The sequence below is a fragment of the Rissa tridactyla genome, chromosome 2 (assembly GCF_028500815.1).
Source record: "Rissa tridactyla isolate bRisTri1 chromosome 2, bRisTri1.patW.cur.20221130, whole genome shotgun sequence".
Lineage (NCBI taxonomy): Eukaryota > Metazoa > Chordata > Aves > Charadriiformes > Laridae > Rissa > Rissa tridactyla.
In genome coordinates this window covers 164,586,506-164,606,528 of record NC_071467.1, presented here as the reverse complement: position 1 = coordinate 164,606,528, position 20,023 = coordinate 164,586,506, and the positions used below count along the sequence as shown (strand labels likewise).

The 20,023-nt window shown below is 51.9% G+C and overlaps 1 protein-coding gene across 1 annotated transcript; it reads left to right on the top strand.

Annotated features, from left to right (window-relative positions):
- Nucleotides 1-456: 456 nt before the first annotated feature.
- HHATL (hedgehog acyltransferase like) lies at nucleotides 457-17,147 on the top strand. Its single transcript, XM_054193164.1, has 12 exons — nucleotides 457-541; nucleotides 2,324-2,470; nucleotides 3,000-3,067; nucleotides 3,448-3,561; nucleotides 3,729-3,923; nucleotides 4,763-4,972; nucleotides 8,959-9,130; nucleotides 10,818-10,962; nucleotides 11,578-11,613; nucleotides 12,329-12,530; nucleotides 13,979-14,120; nucleotides 15,380-17,147. Exons 2-12 carry the CDS (start codon nucleotides 2,365-2,367, stop codon nucleotides 15,499-15,501), a joined length of 1,512 nt encoding a protein of 503 aa, XP_054049139.1. The 5' UTR covers nucleotides 457-541; nucleotides 2,324-2,364; the 3' UTR covers nucleotides 15,502-17,147.
- The last annotated feature ends 2,876 nt before the right edge of the window (nucleotides 17,148-20,023 follow it).

Sequence of the window (20,023 nt, the reverse complement as noted above, 5' to 3'; positions counted from 1 at the left end):
CAACTGCCTCCCCTTCTGCGCAAGGTGATGGGGGGGCTGCCTTCTCCCTTTCAGGGCTCAAAGTGGGGGGGACAGAAACACCCCTGGGAGGGAGCCGGTCCCTGCGTGGGGGCTGCCGTATCCCGGGGACTCCCGTGGCCACCCCCGGGCCGTGTTCCCTGGCCCGGGGTGAGCTTTGGCAGCCAGCACAGGTCCTCTCCGGCAGCTGCCGTGACAGACAGCTCCTGAACCAGCCCCCCTCCGCAGAGCTGCTCTAAAATAAAAATACCTCCCGCTCTGCTCCACTCCCGGCCAAACTTCCTCCAGGGGCAAGGTGGGGGACGGCAGCCCCAAAATACACCCGGTTTCCCCCACCCCCATCCCAGCCTGGCTGAGAGATGCTGTAGGGCAAAGCCAACGGCCCCCCAAAACCTTCCCTCTCTTTTTCCCCCCCCCTCTAATTTCCCCCCAACACCCCCCCACCCCCCCCACCTCGTCGCGGTGCCGGACGCTGGACCCCCGCACCCTCGCCCACCTCCACCCGCGGCCCCCGGGGCTCAAGGTCAGTAGTGGGGAGCGATGTGGGGCTGATTGGGGGGGACGGAAGGGGAGGGGGCGACACGCCGGGGGTGGTGACAGGCTATTCCCGCAACTCCAGGGCTTTTTGTCACCTCCGCCTGCTCCCACCGCCCGGCCGGGGGTGCAGAGAGGCGGGGGCGGGATGAGGATGCTGCTGCCCCGCTGCTGCTCGGAGCTGGGGGGGGAGGGAAATGGATGCTGTGCTGGGGACCCCCCCCCCCCATGCACCTGATATGACAGTGCGGGAGAGCGATCAGGAGTTAAAATTATCCGAGGAGGTCCCCCTCCAGCACCGCAGGGTCTCCGGGGGCCGTTACCCGCCTCCCTCCGGCTCATTTGAGGGGTGGCATTGCCCCCCCCCCCAAAAAAAAAAAAAAAAAAAGCCTTGAAAAGCGTGGAGAGGATTAAAAAAAAGCTCTTTAAAGCCACCTCCCGCCGCAGGGGACCGCAGGGAGGTGGCAGCGCGCCCGCCCGCAGCCGCCCCGCACCGGGAGCGACCCCCCCCCCCCCGCCGGGGAGGAGAGACCCCCCGCACCCCCCGGGGGTCCCAGCCCGGGAGAAGGGTCCTTCCCGCTGGGAAAAAGGGTTTTCTCCAGCTCTGGGGAAGATGGTGTCACCCCGCATCGCTGCCAACGACCCCCCCCCGCCCCCGCCACTCCCCCCAGCTCATAAAAAAAATTCAGTGACCACTAAAAAAAAAAAAAAAAAAAAAGAAATTAATAAAAAATAGAAACGAAACAAGCGGCCGGGGCACAAGCTTGGCGGTGCAGATGCGAAAGGAAAAGGTGCCCGGGTCGCCTTTTGCTGCTGCCTAAAAGCAGAGTTTCGCTCCGTTAATTCCCTTCAAAGCTCCCGGCGGCGTCGCAGCGGCTGCTCCCGTCCCCCCCACACCCCCCCGCCACGGCCCGTGGCGTCCTCCCCACCCGCGGGGGACGTTCGGGAGTGGGTGGCAGTGCTGGAGGAGGATGCCCTGTCCCCGTCCCCCGCACACCGCCCGCTCCAGCCCTGAACTGCGTTTTTAGCAGCTGCCGGACACAGTCGAGAGGCTGCAGAGCTCGGGGCGGGCTGAAAGGCACGTCGCGCCGGGGTTAATTAGCCTGAGCGGGAGTAATTAGCCCAGGGCTAATTAGAAGGTTGAACGTGAGCATCCCCCGAGCCCTGCCGATGCCGCTGGGCGGGGGGCTCAGCCGTGCGGGCGGGGGCCGGATCTTCGTGGCTGGGAGCAATTGGGGACCACGGGGAGGAGCCCCCCGTCCCCCAGGGCTCGAATTTGGGCAAAATCCTAGGAGAAGGTGAGCAGCAGCCCAGGGCAGGGACATCCCATCATGTCCCTTCCACCACGGGCATCTTCGTGCTCTATCCCAGATCCCCTCCAAGGATCCCGTTAGGAATCAAGGGGGACATCACAGACACCCCATCCTGGGCAGCTGGTGTCACGGCGCATCTCTGAACGTTGGGATGGACACAGCTTTCTGGGAAGAGCCCTTTACCAGGACCACCTGGGTTGAGCTGCCCCCTGAATCCTGGGTCCTGGGTGGGTTTTGCAGCAGGACTTCTCAGCAGCCTGGCTCCCTGCACCTGAGTTGTGTCCCAGGGTTCGTCCCTAGGTGACACCATCTTCTCCTTCCTTCAGCTACCAGCCTCCAAGGAAGCCCACAAAGCAGAGCTGCTGAGGACCAGCAGCAATTTCGGGTGTTTGAGGGGTGGGAGGGCGGGTGAGTTCTCTCCCCTGGTTTTCTTCCCCTCTCCTCCTTCCCTTTCCCAGGTCTGGAACCCCCGCACCGGCTGGGGTGGTAACGTGCCACTATGGGGGTCAAAACGATGCTCCCCAGCTACGAACTGGGGTTTTACGCTCTCGCCGTGACGTGCGCCGTGGTGTACAGCGGCAGCGGGATCTTTGAAGCATCCCGAGGTAACGCTCCCCATCGCATCCCCCCGGAGGGGACCCTGGGAAGGGGGATGGATGTAACGTGGCTGCATTTAGACCTGTTGATACCAGCAGCAGATCCCTGGCTTTAATTTTTGCAGAGAACAGCTTGGGAATCCTTTGCAAGGGTCAAAAAGGACTTTTTGCCCAGTTGTCCCCTTGTCCCCATTTCCACGGCTCAGGGCAAGAGGCTGTGGAATGTCACAGCTCTCCAGCCAGTGCCCAAAACAGTCAACCACCCTGCCTACATAGGGTTGGTTGCCAGATTTTTTGTCTGGAAGACCCAAAAACTGAAAATTTCATGGGATCGGCCAAGGATCCCTGGGAAGAGGCACTGCATTGCTGGAAAGTCACGCCGGAATAGTTGAGGTTCCTATGGTTGTCCGCTTTGGGGACGGGGTGTTTGAGCCCTGATGGCTCATCATCGCGGTGAGGAAGGCTCCCTGCCTTGCGGCAACCTGGTCCCCATTTCCCAGAGCTGGTTTTTCTCCCCATAACTCTGTTTCTTTTGCAGACAGCATGAACAGAAAGGCCTTTCGGGATGGCATAAAGCCGGGCTGGCACTACTTCGGCAGGAAGATGGTAAGCGGAGGAAGGACTCGGTCTTTTCTAGCTGCTGGTGACATGGTCGGTGCTGACCACTGGAGAAGCAGAACTGGTTTTTCTGCTGCTGACACACTTTTGCAAAGTCCACGTGACTCCTATTTTTCTCTCTAAAGAACTAGTCGGGGAAAATATCTGCCCTGCAGCGCCGTGGATGCTCTGCTTTGTGTGCACCGAGATGAGCAACCTCTGCACATCTCTCCTGGGGTTTTTATGGCCAAGCTAAAATGCTCGGGAACCCTTGGGTGGAAAAATGGGAAGAAAAGGCTTTGAAAGTTGTGTGGTTCCCCCTCCAGATGGGTGTTGGGGCAGGGGTACGAGGGCTGGGGGCAGTAAGGCGCCCGATGCTGCTCCCGCAGGACGTGGCCGATTTCGAGTGGGTGATGTGGTTCACCTCGTTCAGGAACGTCATCATCTTCGCCCTCTCGGGACATGTCCTCTTCGGCAAGATCTGCTCCATGACGGTGCCGCAGGTGAGCCAGGGGTGTGGTGAGATGGATTTGAAAGCACCAGGGTGACCTGGGAGCTGTGGAGGGGGCTTGAGGGATGTTCTAGGATGGGGAGATGTTCTAGGGTAGGGGGAGCAGGGTTGGGGCTTTCAGCAAGCTGACCATCGGTTGGGGCCGCTCTCTTCTCGCAGCACCGGGCTGTGGTGTACATGTTGTACGGGGTCTTCGCCGTGCTGGGCAGCATGGGGCTCGTCTACCTGATGATCATCCTCTCCCACTGCCTTGTCCTCTACTCCGTTGCGCTGGCCAAGCAGAAGTGGCTCTGCTATGTGGCCGGCCTTTGCTGTCTCGCCTCCTTCAAGGTGGAGCCCTTCAGCTCCTGGCAGGTAGGTGCTGTCTTGGACCACCCGTCTGCCTCATTTCCAGCCCACTTGTGTCCCTCTCCTTGGGTTTGTCTCTAGGGAAGGCTCCTGGGGCACCTCCAAACCCTGGACACTTCTCCTGGCTATGTCAGAGCTCCGCAGGGTTTGAGAGTCTGCCAAATTTAAGAATAATCCCACAGGGGATATGAAGTGTTTTGGTGGTTTCATGCTGGACCAGAGCTCAGGACACCTGAGTCCTCCTTACTGCTCAGGCAACAGCTTGTCAGCGAGGTGAAATGTGTTCTTGCCCTGTGCCTCAGTTTCCCCATCTGTAACACAGAACTGGAATGGGTTCAGCGATGCCCATGCCTGTCTCCTAGGTCTCTGCCCAGTTAAGACTTTCTCTCACTGGTGGGTGGAGAGAAGACAATGAAGGACCTTATAAAGCTACTCAGTCCCTCTGAAGGACAGGGCTGCCTGTCCTTGCCTGCTGCTTACCTCCTGAAACGTCTTCCCCCCCTCCATCAGGCTTGTGGTGACTTTCCTTCACCTCCTGGGGAAGGTTATGTCCCTGCGACAGGGTGACATTCCCACCCCAGACCAAAGCCTGCGTGCTCCTCAGCTGCTTGGCAAAGATACGGCCAAGAGGATCTACCACTTCCAGGCTCCTCCAGGATGCAGGAACCAGCTGGGAAATTGGGCCCCAGTTTTCTCTTTCCAACAGCAAAGCTCATTAGGGACAATTGATGTCAGAACATAATTAGAGGCTTTGCCTGCTGCCCCACGAGCGATGTTCTCCACAAAGCGAGGGAGCACAGAAGTGACACTGTGTTCCTGGTGGTAACTTTTCGTTTCTTATCCAGAGTGGGTTTGTAACGGAAGCTTTTGATCTTCAAGATGTCCTCTTCTACGGAGGAAGCAGCTTCACCATCATGCGCTGCATGAGCTTTGCACTGGAGAGCTCTGAAAGAAAAGAGGGCATCTACTCCATCTTCGACCTCCTCAAGTACAACTTCTACCTCCCGTTCTTCTTCTTTGGGCCTGTCATGACGTTTGACCAGTTCCATGCCCAGGTGAGTGTTCCTGAGGCCGGGCTGGAGGAGGACCTCTCCCTGCATCTACTTGCTTGGGTTTAATGCCTACAAAACCCCAGCATTTGCAAGGTGAAGGTGCAAATGTTTGTAGAGCTTCTTGTGGTCACCTAGAGTCTGTGGCCATAGTCTGGGCTGCACAATGGTGCTGTGATTTTTGTGGTGAGGGGCATAAATTGATGGGGTTTTAACCTTCCCTTTGGGGTTTTTGGCCATTTTCACTCATCAGTTCAGAAGGGAAGACATTGCTGTGGTGAAAACATCATGCTGGGATGAGGAAGGGAGGGTTCAGCACATGTTTTGCTCACTGGGCACCCACACTGCTCAGTGTCTCGGTTTCCTTATGCTGTCCACTCCAACAGCTCCATGCTGCCCCCACTGAGTGGTGCCGGGAGGCCACGGTGAGAGCCAGACCTGTGGTGCCCATCCATGGGACCTCTGCGTGCTGGTGGCCATGACAGCAAGGGATGACCCACATTTCCATCCAGCTGGTTTGGTTTTGGTCCACAAATTTCCAGGGATGGTCTGTGTGTCTGAAGATTGTTATTTCTCTAGAAATCAGTAAGATTGGGTGGAAGGCTGTGTTTCAGCAACGAGAGGGCTTCCTCTGCTCCCCATGAAGTACCTTGGTGCTCCAAGTCTTTGCCTGTATCGCAGACAACCAAGGGGACTTTTTGAAAAGCAGACTCCAAACAGCACTGGAAAACATCAGCAGAAGCCTAGGCTGGAGCCGGCTGACCTCTGGGACTCTTCCATATTCAAAGATGAAGCAAACGGCAGTGCTCTCTCCCTTCTCACTCTTTCCCACCTCCAGCGTAGGGCAACAAAGATGACTGAGGGATTGGAGCACCTCCCTTATGAGGAAAGGCTGAGAGAGCTGGGACTCTTTAGCCTGGAGAAGAGAAGGCCGAGGCCGGGACATTATTAATGTTTACAAATATCTAAAGGGTGGGTTTAAGGGAGATGGAACCAGACTCTTTTCGGTGGTTCCCACTTACAGGACGAGGGGTAACAGGTACAAGCCGGAACATAGGAAGTTCCGATCAAATATGAGGAAAAACATCTTTACGGTGAGGGTGGCAGAGCACTGGAACAGGCTGCCCGGGGAGGTTGTGGAGTCCCCTTCTCTGGAGACTTTCAAGACCCACCTGGATGCAGTCCTGAGTAAAGTGCTCTGGGCAATCCTGCTTTAGCAGGGGAGTTGGACTAGATGATCTCTAGAGGTCCCTTCCAACTCTGAAAATTCCGTGATTCCGTGAACATCCTTTTACACCAGTGATCAACCTTGGTCATCAAAGCAAACTGGTACTGCTTGCTAAGGGATGGACCTCTTGCTTGGTCAGCATTGGTGGTGAGAAGGATTGCCACCACCCTTTTGTTTCCTTTTAAAGAAGAAAAGCTACACTGATATTTTGGACTCGACGTCTGGACGAAAGAATTTTTGGAAAAACATTTGTAAATTCAGAAGAAAAACTGGCCCAGGGCAGGGGAAAGCAGCAAAAGCCTCCCTGGTGAGGAAAAGACCAAAGACACGCCCAGCTCAGCATCTTCTCTCCAATGCTGGACTGGTAGTGGTTGTCTAAGAAAGGGTCTGCACTGGTCTTGTTTCCTCCAGTGGGCAGAAAGATCCCTGATGCAAGTTTTACTCCCTGCTAGTGCGTTCACCGGGGACATCAACAACCTCATGCTGCAGGCTGAAAGGATGAGCGTGCAGGATTGAGATCCCTTGAGTCTTGCAGCATCTATTGAAAAGGACTTTTATAGCATTTGACCCTGAAGAATGTAAGGTCAGCTCTGGTGTCCTCCGTGAGGGATGGATGTTCATGGTGCATTGAGTCCACCAGCAGCCCGTTCTCAGCGGACAGGCTCCAGCTGGGCCCTTCTCCCCAGGCTGCTGGAAGAAATGTTTTGCCCTAAGGCTTCATCTTTCCAGTTGTCTTATCTACCGGGCTGAAGTCCAGGCGAGCATAGCTCCAGCAGCCCCATTGTCTAAGCACCTCCGGAGGAGGTGCAGTGTCCTGGGCTGTCCTCCTCACCTCATGGTCCTCTTCCTTCCCTGGTTTCCACCAGTCTTTCCTATGACATGGGCAGCCCTGGCTTCTTCTAATGCTGCAGACAGGTATCTATAAATCAGGGCATTAAACTGCTGGTGTCCCCAAGACCTGAAACCCCACCACCCCCACAAGGCTTGATCTGGAGGGTCCTATTTCTTTTGCACAGCCCCAAACCATGGTGTTTATAGCCACTTAATGAGCAATTCCCCCCTCTGCTGCTTAAAACACTCACCCTACAGGCACAAGGAGTAAGTCCCCAACCCCTTTCCCATCCCCCGGCCAGGGGTCCTGTCTTGGCCTGGCCACCACTGCCATCTCCTGGCTAGATGCCCCCCTGCACTGCTGGAGCTGCAGCTAATTGCAGAGGTGAATTCCTAATTGCCTGACAGCAATTATGGGGGCAGGCAGACAGAGTGTCTTCCCCAGGGTGGGGTGTATGGCCCAGTGAGGGAATGGATCTGTCTCTTTGGCTCCTGTTGGTGCTAAGTCCTGGTGGGGTCCTTGCACCCCCATGTGTGGTGGGTACTCATCTGTACCAGGTCTTGGCCAGCCCTATTCCAGCTGAAAAACCTCTTCCTTACTAGGATTAGGGGAACTAATTCACTTCTGTAGAGCTGGAAATGTGGGGAACCCAGCCCTGATATCAAAAGGATGGTGGCAGAGTGCTGCCACCATGCACAGACATAAGGACAGGCGGGAAACAGAGGGCCCATGTCCTCTCACATGTCTCCATGCCAGAGCCCATCCTCCCTCGGCTTCTCCTCCAGCTGAGGGTCCAGGGGCCTCTCTGTATCTGTAAAGCACTTGGCATATAACAGACACGAAAAAAAATCTGCCAAAGGCTTTAATTCTCAGGAATCATCTGGATTTGACGACGGGGCTGGTGCGGCATCCTGCGGATTATGTTGGGAGAGCTTCCCAACTCTCACAGGGAATAAAGGGAAAGTAATAAACATAAGAGGCTTTTGAATACAGCAGCAATTTTTACGGCGATGCGGGGAAGCGAGGACATCAGTCTGCCCAGTGTAATCCGAAAGCTTGCTCTGATGATTTTTATGTTACAATGGCCAGAGACATGACAGGTCCTGGAGGCAAAGCCCAGCCCCTGTTTGTAAAAGACACAGCAGAGAGGAAGACCACATTGATCAGGTCCCAACCAATTCAGGATGGTCCCTCAAGTAGCTCTCCCTTTTGTTTACAGCAGATGTCTGCAGCAGAAGCTCCAGAGACCATCAGTCACCCTCCTCCTCCTCCCAAATGACCCTGGCCAAAAATACGCATTTGGTCCTGGCAGAGCTGTCATGTGGGATTCCAGCCCTGCTCCCAGCCTCCCCTGGGCATGCAGATGTCCTTCCCTACAGGCTGTGGCAATCTGTAGATGTGACGGGTGTGGGCGTTTGCTCCCTGTTAGTGACCTGTGCAAGGGGCCATACTTAAGCAAAGCTGACTTTGTGAACACGTCCCTGCATAAAGAGCATAAAACCAAGCTCCCTGGTTGGTATGGCTTTCACCCCACCTAGGGTCCCTTAGGTACAGCCAGACCTGTCGTTGCTGTGTCACACCATGTGCCTGCTCTACTGAAACCCCAGTGATGGCAACAGCCTTTGCTAGGGTGGTGATCCAGGAGGCACGTTGCTGTCATGCTCAGCACTGAGGTGGGGGTCTTGGAGGGATGCTGTGGGTCATTGTGGATCCTGTGGGATGTCCTGCTCCTTGGGGATGTGTTCACCTGAGCTAGTCCCTTGGGTCTTCCTTAATCAAGGGAGATTTGGGTAACGTAGTCCATGGTGTGATTTCTAAAGGAGAGCATTGAGTCCCCATTTGGACCTTGACCATTTGTCCAGATGAAAGAGCATGGTGCCCATCCTGTCTATCAGCTTAGCCCTTTCCTGGTTTGCCATCTCCTTGTGGCAGGTGAGCACCCGAGAGCTGAGACGCAAAGATGACGAGATGAGGAATATCCGGGTCCATGCTTTCTTCCACGTGGGGGCCATCATTGCTGTGGACATCTTCTTCCACTTCTTCTACATCCTCACCCTTCCTTCTGACCTCAAGTTCATGAACCGCCTCTCAGACTGGTCCTTGGGTGAGTTGCTATGCTTGGACACACTCATACCTGTACTCGGCTTCAAGGCAGTGGTGAGTGATTCAGATCTCCATCCATCTCCATTGAGAGTCTTCATCAATGCCTGTGTTGGACAGGTTTGGGTAAAGCCCCCCTTCTTCCCAACCACGGTGCAACGGAGCTGGGGTCTGTCAGATGGCGTTGGTTTGACACGATCATAGGGTCCTGGAATAAATTGTTTGGCTTGGGGTTTAAGAGACTGAGCACGAAGCTGTTCCCATTGCCTTTGTCTGGACTGGAATGGAGCTCAGAACCTCCAAAAATCAGCCCCATGCTGTTGCAGGAGGCAAATCTGGTGTCTCAGCTACTTTCACAGGTGGCCACCTGTTATGGGTGGTTGTGAGCCACTGAAATGGCCACAGGGTGTAGGTTGTACAGACAGCAGCTCAGGGGAGTTGTAGCTGCTGTCTTCAACTGCCTAAAGGAGGGTTGTAGAGAAGGTGGACTCTTCTTGGAGGTCGTCAGGGAAGAAGCAGGGTGCAATGAACAAGGTGCTGCAAGACGAAGTCCGATTGCATGTAAGGATTATTTTTTCTTAGACTGGTCAAACATTGAAAGAGGGCCCCGGAGGGGTTATAGATTCTCAAAAAAATAGAGATATTCAATGCTTAAATGGACAAGGTCCAGAGCAACCTGATCTCCATTTGACACTGACTGCACTCTGAGCAGGGCTGGACTAGGGACCTCCGGAACACAAACTCTTGGAATCATAGAATTGTCTAGGTTGGAAAGGAATGAGTAGTGGTAGCAGCGCTGGCATTCAGCTGGCAGCTGGATGGAGGATTTCAACTGGCCAAATACACATCTGATGCCAACATTTGAAATGCTGTAGGGTATCTGACATACATCCAAATGCCGCTGGCACAGGGCAAACAGGGGCTGGAGAAACCCCATGTCTCTCCAAAGTGGCAGCTGGAGACCAGGAGAAAGTCCTAATGCAGCTAGAATGGCACTAGCATTAACTTAGGGTGTCCTAAGAGACCTGGGTGGACTGACAAAGCATATGTGTTACTCCAGAGGGAGCTGAGCTCCTCTGCGGGCTCTGCTGACTGTATTGACCTCATCTGCCTTGTCCATGGTGGGAGCTCAGGCATCGGGGCACTGTGTGGCCCTTAATCTGTGAGCTGAATCCCACCAAGATTTTAGCTTCTGTTTGCATAGGAATTTGAAATCTTTAGTGTTTGTTATTGCAGTGTCAGACATATCTCCAAGACAGAGGTTCTGGCCCTGGCTCTGCTGTAGCATCAACGTTACATCTATGGCCACAAGGAGCTGGGACGGGGTGTATTTCGAGGAAGGTGTCAATAAAACCTCAGAGGTCAAAGTTGAGAACTGTAATGAGTTTGTTAACAAGCCTTAGAGGGGAGGAAAGATCTTCTGCTGGAAGAAATGAGTTCTGTATGAGTTTCCTGGACTACCAAGACCAAAAAAAAGTTTGGTCCCAAATAGCACAAGAAGATACTGTCCTTTGGTTCAAGCTTCTTAAAAAGTTACTTAGTTTTAAAAGCTTTGGGGGTCCAAAACAGCGTTAGACTGTCCTCTTGATGTTATGTTTGTTGCAATAGGCTACATGCTCCCATGGGACATGATGTCCCCCGAACATCCCCATGCCTCCTCTTCACATGTTTGACTCTTATTTTTGCTCCAGCTGGCTTGGCCTACTCCAACTTGGTGTACGACTGGGTGAAAGCTGCTGTCATGTTTGGGGTCATCAACACCATTGCCAGACTGGACCACTTGGACCCACCCCAGCCCCCGAAATGCATCACCATGCTTTACGTCTTTGCAGAAACGTGAGTATCCCACATGCATCGGTGAAGAGAGACGGCATGTTTGACAGGAATGAAATGTGCATGGAGGGGAGGAGGTCTGGGCTGTGCTTCTGATGTTAGGAAGATATTCTGATATCGGCAAGAAATTCATTTCTCTGAGAGTGGTGAGACACGGGAACAGGTTTCCCAGGGAAATTGTGGATGTTCCATCTCTGGAAGTGTTCAAGGCCAGGTTGGATGGGGCTTTGAGTGACCTGGTCTAGTGGGAGGTGTCCCTGCCCATGGCAGGGAGTTGGAACTAGATGTTCTTTACGGTCCTTTCCAACTCTACCCATCCTATGATTCTGAGCAGCTGGCCTGAAGTTGGAGACTACCCAGATTGATCAATCTATACTGAACCTATAGTCTAGACCTGGCCATAGCCCAGGGAAATATTATTGGGCAGGAAGCAATGGATATGATCGGTTACAACCACAGCAGTGGTGGGACCTGTTCAAGAAAGGAGCATGGAGAACTGCTGTGAACAAGGTTCAAGTACCTCACCAGGGGACCAGGCACCTTCTATGGCTGACTACTGCGTGGAAGGGTGTCATTACACTGCGTGTTTTAACATGCTTTTTATCATCTGCGTTTTAGGCATTTTGACAGAGGGATTAATGACTGGCTGTGCAAGTAAGTGTCTAATCAACAGTCTGGTTCAGGGTCTTCTCTTTCATCACATAGCAATGAAGCATTAAATGCTGTTCATCCCAAAGCTGAGGTGTCCTCTCTTCTGCGTGAATCCCACTATGGCATGAAGTCAGATTTAGTCTGTTTATCCCTAAGACCATTGAATTAATCCTCACAAAGTGCAACAGCCCCCTCCAAAGTTGAGAATAAGAGAGTCCTAACCCTGAAAACCCTTTAAATCCGGTGAGTTTAGTGTTCCCTCGAGGGAGGAAGAGTCAGGTTCATATTGCACTAGGAGGAAAGGGGAATTGAGCCCAGGTCTCCCATATCGTGGGTAACAAAAGTGGCCTGAGCCCTATCTACATCTCCCTCAGCCCTTTGCCTCTCTTCGGCCGTGTGTGTGCACCAGGAAACCTGTACTGAAGGTGGTGGCACCTCTGTGCTGAAATCCTGTGCACCAGTGAGTCTGAGATAGCCTGCAACTCTGTGGATCCCCGCATTTTATCAACCCTTTACCTGCAAGAGGGGGAAAGGGTAGCATTTTATGCTTAGGTTTGTGAGGAAAACAAGCCACATATAGCTGGACTGTAGCGAAAATCAGTTTATTGCTAGAACGTGTCAGCCAAAACATCCTTCCTGGTGGACGATCATGGGAGGAGGGACTCCAGAGGGCTCTCCTTGACTAAGGGGAGCACCAAACACTTTCCTTGCCTGTTAGGTATGTGTATGACCACATTGGAGAGAACCATGACAACATCATGAAGGAGCTCGTGGCCACCATCGCCACCTTTGCCGTCACCACCCTGTGGCTGGGTCCCTGTGAGATCGTTTACATCTGGTCTGTCTTCAACTGCTTTGGCCTCAACTTTGAGCTCTGGGTGCAGAAGTTCTTCCAGCTGGAGCCCTTTGCCAAACTGGAGGTGAGGAGATGGGCTGCAAGCGGATGCGGGAAGATCAGGGGGTCTGGGGCCAACCTCTGCTGCTGGAAAACATCCATGGCTGTAGGGAGCTCAAACTTGTTTATACAATCCAGATCCGTTTTCAGCTGAGACTGAAGAGCAACATCCCTGATGATGCCACGCAACTCTGTGTCTAGGCCTCCTGCCTGGAGTCCTGAAGGTCTCTCCTGTGGCCTTTAGCATCCTTGTGATTAAGTCCTCAGCTGTGCAAGGGAAGAACAGTCCTGGTGCTCTGTATCCCTTCATTTTAGGCATGGTGTCACCCATCCAGAGCAAATTCCCACCAGCCCTTATGATGCTTCATGGGAAATTTAAGCTGGGTGTGGAGCTTTCAAAGGGAAACCAAAGGTCCAAGAGCATAAGGACTGCTGCCCCAATGAGGAACTGAAGTAGCACAGATGGACAGGAAATCTGAGCTCTGTCCATGGGGAAATGTTTATACATTTCCATATGGAAATCATTTGTTCTTGTTCTGCAAAACATCTTGGCATTCTGAGTGGTTTTGATCTGATTTCTGATAAAAGCAAATGTTTAGGTACTAGAATGAATTCTTTTCCAACCACTCCAAAGCTTAGTGCCCCGTCTCTGTTTGGGACCAAGGTGCCTCAGGGACAAGCTTGAAGAAAAACTTAGGAAACTCCATCCTGGAAACAATCATCTGCTGCTTATTTGCTTTGCCCAACCTAAAGTCTGGAGGTCCAATACCAGTTCGGTAAAGATCCCTTTCGAATAAAAACTTTGGAGAGCAATCCCCTCGTTGAACTTCTAATCAGATTATAGCACTCCCGGGCAGTGAAATCTCTTTCCTTGCAGCACCGCACTTCTCAGCACTAAGTGGTCTGGGGACTCACTGTGCTCTTTGAAAATTGCTATAAACCTCTTCCCTGTTCCTCTCACACAGCTGCTTCTGAGGATTATGTGCCAGCGACAATTTCACTCTGCTGCTGTCAGTAGTTTTCAGCTCGCTCTCTTTTTTTTTTTTTTTTTTTTTTTTTTAATTCCTATGAAACAATTTCTACCAGGAGCCGTGAATGATTTGCACACAGGGCTAATAATAATCCTGGTGTACAACAGCATTTATGTGCCTTGAGGAATGGCTTACCCAAGGCAACAGATGAAGAAAGCAATACTCAGCCATTACAATTGGCATGAAACCATGTATAACATCTTGCCCCTACCCATGGGACCTTGAAACACCATTCTGGAATCCCAAATGCATTCAAGTCCAGCAGCAGAGCAGAAGTTTTACCTTGTCCTTATGTTTCTTCATCCCAGAGACAGGAAAGGCTGCTCTAATTTTTGCCTACCCCTCTGCAATCCCAGCTGGAGTTTGACTGGAGTTGGACCAGTGCATCCCCTTTCCTTACAGCCCCATTTTTCCTCACTCTCTGCTCCTCTCCCCTTCATAGGCCAAAATGTCACCAGCCGTGTCTCGGCGGATTAGGGCAGTTTTCGGGGCGGCAAATTTCTGGGCCATCGTCCTCTACAACATCCTAGCCCTCAATAGCCTGGAATTTGCACTGCTGGTCACCAAGAGACTCCTTCTGACAGGTAAGATGCTATCAGCCTTCCCCATCAAGGCACCTTTGTCTTGATGGGTGGACATTGGTAGGGGAGCTGAGGACTGGGACTTCCAAGTCCTCTTGGTGTCCTGGCCATTGGCTTGTTACGTGACTGCTCCCAATGTGCTTCATTATTGTTCAAAAGGTGCAGGTAGCTGTTTCTTAGCTCCCATTCTTCTCGTGTGAGATCTCTGGGTATGAGCTGCCTTCCAGGTGTGTTTGTACAGCTCCTAGCATAGCCTGACACCGTGATTTCAACTCCTCGCAGCAACGCCAAGGTCACATTCACCCCCCGAGGTGGGCTGTGAAATGGTCCCCTTGCTGGAGAAAGGGATTTACTTGTCCTATCTCATCTCCTTTTGCTTTAGTAATTACTCCTGTGTCAACCTGAAAGTGACAGGTACAAATCCTTCTGCTACGGTCTTATCCGTACATTTCTAATTGGTAGATGGTGGCACTATTTTGAAGTCTTCTTGAGCAGCCCAGGGTATAAATAGCCATTGGGAGCCTGCATCCTCCAGCCCTCTCTGGGACAGGGCTGGCGTAGGAAATGGATAATGTGACGCTCTGGGCTTAGTGTGCCAGAAGTGCCTGCCCGCTGACCTAGCTGGCTTTTGCTGGTAGCATTATTCATTTCAGAGGTCCTGTTTTAGCAGGTACAAAGCCTGTGTCTCCCCTCTGCTGTGGATACCAGACTCGTGGTTACAAATGCCATCAGACCTTTCCAAAGTGGAGGGAGAGCTCCCTGTTCTCAGTCACTTACTTAGGTGACAAAAAAACATGTTTCCTGGGTGCACACTGTGTCCCCACTAGGTACGGGACAAAGCTGGGGTTGATCCTCAGCATCAATGGGGCACAAAGCTTCCAGAAGGTCACAGTGCTGAACAATGATGGACATGGGCAGGTTGAACGGGCAGAAAGTCAACCACCAAGTCTGATCTTGAGGGGTAGAAGGAGTTTTGGAGGTAAGGGAGTGCTCAAAGCCACTCTAGCATGTTACTACATGAATAGTGACCCATGATGCCTTGGTGGGCTCAGGCACTGCTTCATCTAAAGTCTGTTCCTGGGAATTTCTCTCTTCTCTCAGTGAAGCTGTAAGGCTGCATCCACAATGGAAAATGTTATTGGCCATCATGAACTCGTGGGACATCCCAAACCCACTGCTGAGAGGCAGCAGTAGTGGAGAAGAGCTGGCCCTGTTAGGCAAACAGCTACACCAAGATGACTATGTCTCCTTCCATCTTCTAGGTTTCCCTGTCAGCACCTTGTCCATCTGGTTTGTCACATACTGCGGAGTGCAGCTGATCAAAGAGCGTGAGCGCATCCTGGCCATCAAGGAGGAGATGTGTGACAAAGCAAAGGTGGAGTAGACGGAGGCATCGGTGGGCTTGTCCCAAAGCCTCCTCTGCCCTCCAGCCACCGCTGCCAGGCTAGCCACTGGCAGGGGCTCTCCAAGCACTCCTGAAAATTGGACTGATGTAGCTCACCCATGTAGAAGTCACCTGGAAGGAGCAGGTCACCCCCTTGCTGCAGGAAAGATTTTTCTATAAGACACAGTGGGCGTTTCTCAGGCTCCCCATGCGTGGCAGACTGCTGAGGTAGGCTCCCAGGACTTTTCTTTAATGCCTGCAAGAGCCATCCCCATCATTTTTCTGACCCTCTGACATTGTGCAGGCCTAGGGATTTCAATCCCTGCTTCCCGTAACACTTGGTCCACCAGCACTCAGCTCTCCCGCAGGACCTGTTGCCCACGTCTCCCAGAGGAGACTCTCCAAGTCCTGCGGCTGGAGGTTTTAGGGTGGACTAGAAACACACAGCTATGAGAAATGGATTAGCTGGAGCTGAGCCTGCTCTGAGCAGGCCATCTCCAGGTCAACTCCAGCCCAAGCATCCCATGTTTCTTTCACTACAAGAAATGGTCAGCATCCACTGTCACTGAACAGCATCCATGGTTGTGCAGCAAGGACTGTGAAATGGCTCCGCACGATCTATACGCACCAAGAGGTTAATAAATAAATAGTACAGTCTTTATAGCAAAGGGAAGGAAGACCAGGAATGGCACGTTGAAGGGTAATTATCTCCTCACCACTGTCAGCGGTGCAGAGTGAGAGCTGTTATGATCTCTGCAAAACAGGTCCCTTCAGTGCTAGATGTCTTGGAAAAAATGGTTTAGTGCCAACATCAGGCGTAGTCAATGAGAGTGCAGGAGCTATACCTGCTTCACAGCCGTCATGCATTGTGTACAGGTCGCCTGAGGACTGGGCATGCCGAAGAAACACAACACACGGCTCACAACTGCTTGGTCCCCAGGCCCAAAGGTCCTTCCACTGCTGGGTCTGAGACTAGTGTGGCCACCATGACTGTCGTGCTGTGATATGTGTCCTGGGACTCAAACACAATCCCATTTGCATTTTTAACACACCATGGGTGATGGTTTAAACTCACATTCCTGCCCATGGCTGAGGAACAGAAGATGCTTTAGCCAACTCTTGCTTACCTCTAGCTGTCCAACCCTTTACTCAACTGACTTCTGTGCACACAGCCTAAGCCCATGACAGCATGGCTGAATGAGCACACACACATATGTACAATCAAAGGAGAAAGACTCTGAATGAAGGGCAGTGGTCTGGGACTTGGTGGCGGAGCAGAAGCCCCTGATAGACTCCTTGGAGAAGCCGACTTTGGGACACTGCATAGAGTGCATTGAAAAAATGTACATGTGTGAAACACGGTGCCTTGGGGAAAAGGTGGGTTAATAATTGAAAAACAGCTCTTCTTACATTTTAGAGGAACTTTCAGTGGCCTTATGTCTGTGTTCTCTTCATGTTTGGTGAGGGCAGAATCTGGACCACTTTGTAACGTGAATTGAGAAGCTTGGTGCTGGTGTATTCTGGCTTCCCTGTGGATGAACGAGGATTGGTTCCTAGCCAGCTTTCAGCTCTGCCAAAGTAATTTGTGAAGTCCCTGATAAATGTTGTTTATTTATGTAGTAAATAAATGTTGGGAATCTGTGGCACCTGTTACGCTGCTGTAATTCAGGTGACAACCCCTCTCTCAGAGTTGAGAGACACAAGGATCTGTTTGCAAGTCCTCATCTCCCACCCCTAATTGTGACACAAGATAAAACACTGTTGAGTTTGATAAAAACACACTTTAGCGGCTTCAACAGACAGGAGGTTTGGCTGCAGCTTGATTCATATTCACCTTTATTTGGACTCTACGTTTTTGCTGGTGAAATATCATGAGCCTCCTGCCATCAAACTTTCATCCATGTAGTTTTTATTTCTGGGAGCATGACCCAAAATGTTGAAAGTAGCGGCATCTGTTGTGCCGTGGTGGCATCTTTAATCACATCCACAAAACCCATTTACCTACCAGGCACGTGGCTTTTTAACACAGATCTGCTGCTGGACCTTTGGTAGATCTGTCTTGGCATCTCCATTATTTCGGATTTACTCTTTACCACCAAAACAGCTATGACATGATGTGCTTCCTCCCAGTGTACAATTCAGCTCTTGTCCTCCACATGGGTGTCCTCACACAGCTCAAGACACCTTGAGCTGCTGAGACCAAGGGCTCTGTCTCTGATGGTGGCTTAGCTCAGGTCCCTGGCTGTGCAGGAGGACAAACAGAGTCACCCACCTCCCGGAGTTGAAGTGGGTGACTCACATGGCAAAGCCCAGTGACTCTGCACTGTCCTCCTGACTTGGATATTCCAGGAGAGAAAATAACCCATTCACTAAGGGTCTAAATTTACCCAGCAGCTGCATCTAGTGGAGCTGCCAGAAGGAGCTAATCTTAGACACCGAGTGAGTGACTCTTTAGAGAGAGAGTTCATGGGCTTTGCCCCCCTTGGCCTGAAGTTATCCCCTCATTTAACACTGCTGCTAGAAGCTCCGGGAGTCTGGTGTGCTAGGAGCACCCAAGTGGTGTGATCTCAACCATGTTCAGTGTTAAGCATTGTGCAGGAGACCCTTAGCCTGAGCATGTGCCTCTGTGGAGCAGGATTTATCAACTGCTCATCTCTTTCCTGGAGAAGAATATGTCCTCTGAGCTGATTACTGCCTGCCTGTTAGTAAAACTTGCCTGAGAAGCTAAGAAAAGCAATTATTTATTGCAACTGCAAATCCAAATTAATAGTCCTACACTGGACACTTTCTTGTTCAGCCTGACGTGGCTGTAATTCCTGCATTCACCTTTCCTGTTCTAAAATTTTGTATGGGAGGGAGTGGTTCTGCTGCAGCGCATCCCCTTAGGATGCTTTCCATGTATCCTCACCCACTCCCATGTCGCGGCGGAACTATCGCCCACTCAGAGACACACCTAATAACTGACTTAGTCCATTGGTCGTTGGAAATCACTAGCTGTAGTCCCGTTAGACCTGGGGCCAGTTAGCTGAGGGCTATCTCAGAACAACCCACCTCATCCAGGGCTGTGTTGTCTGTTGTACAGCAGTCAGTGCTCTTGGGTGCGTATTCTGGGGAGAGCTGATTCACCCATTCATGTGTTCACAGAGATAAACTGAATGGTGGCTATGATCGCTGCTCACCCTTATCGCATCTACACATGACATCTCATCTGCTTTTAGATGCTAAATCCCTCTGGGTTTGGCTGGCACTTGCTTGGAGACCAGCTTACCTTCATGGTGACACATTGGACCCAGCAAATGGAAGACAGATGGGATGATTCTACTGCAATCAAAACCTCTACAAGAGATAAATGGTTGCAGAGGGCTCCGAATTGATGCCTGTCTCAAATTCCACTGCTACCATCAGAGAAAGGTCTCCCATAGCAATCAGATATGGCCTTGACTCTCCAGGGCAGCAAGGCTCAGACCAAGTCCCCAGAAAATCCTAATGACTTCCCTGTGCATAAATAGATTATACAATGGCAATGACCAACCAATGTGAACAAATGAAAACCAGAAATAAGGAAAGAGTAAACACACAAGTGAGAAGGAAACACAGTGCTTGAGACCCGGACTGGAAATGTGTCACCTAAAGTGTAAGAAGGAAAAAAATCTGAACACCAAATACTCGGTGGGTGAGAGGATCTGAAGCTTGTGGAACTAAGCTGCATAAAACACTGCTGGCTTTTCATGCCCGGTGCTAGGAGGGTTCAGGGGAGGTGTGTGGTGGCTCTGAGAGCACCCCTGGGTCTCCCCATTAGCACTGTGTGAGCAGCCCCACGACACAGAGCTGCTCAGAGGGCTTGGGTCCACCACACCAACCTTCTGTCCCACCAGGATGTGGCAGAAACTTGTCTGGGGGGGAATCAGCCTTATCTGAGCTGAATGCATCTGTGCTTAGGAGGCAGGGAGGTTTACAGACCATCTGAGGACAGGGTTAACACAGACCACAGCCTGCATGTCCAGCATGGGCCATACATGCCATCTACACCCGTTTTGATGGTAGGGCTTGGGATGGATGCTGCTTTATTCCACTGATAGCAAAAAATGGTGGAAACAAAAGGCAGGGGATCACATGTGTGTATGTTGCCACAAGCCATCATGAGGACAACATCCCAGAACTGCTGGTGCTGGGAGGCACCGGGAATAGTTAAGGGTGTGTAGTCTGAATTCATGATTTAAACTCTCTCTAGAGGGAATGGGAGGCAGATGGACATGGCCGGAGTCCTCTCGACTCAGGCAAGTGTCTAACTCAGGTGCAGTGAACCAGCTCCCAGAGATACCTGTCTCCCCCCAAGGCTGTAGGGAGCCTGAACGACACAGTGCATCAAGGAGATGGTGCTCTGGGAAAACCAGGGCTGCTTCCCCCAAGCCTTGGAGGTGGTCCAACCACTGTGCAAAGCCACTGAAGCCGATGAAGACCCCAAAGCATGTCTGGGATCAGCACAGTGGTCTTCCCTGGGTGAAGAAGAGAACGTGGGAGA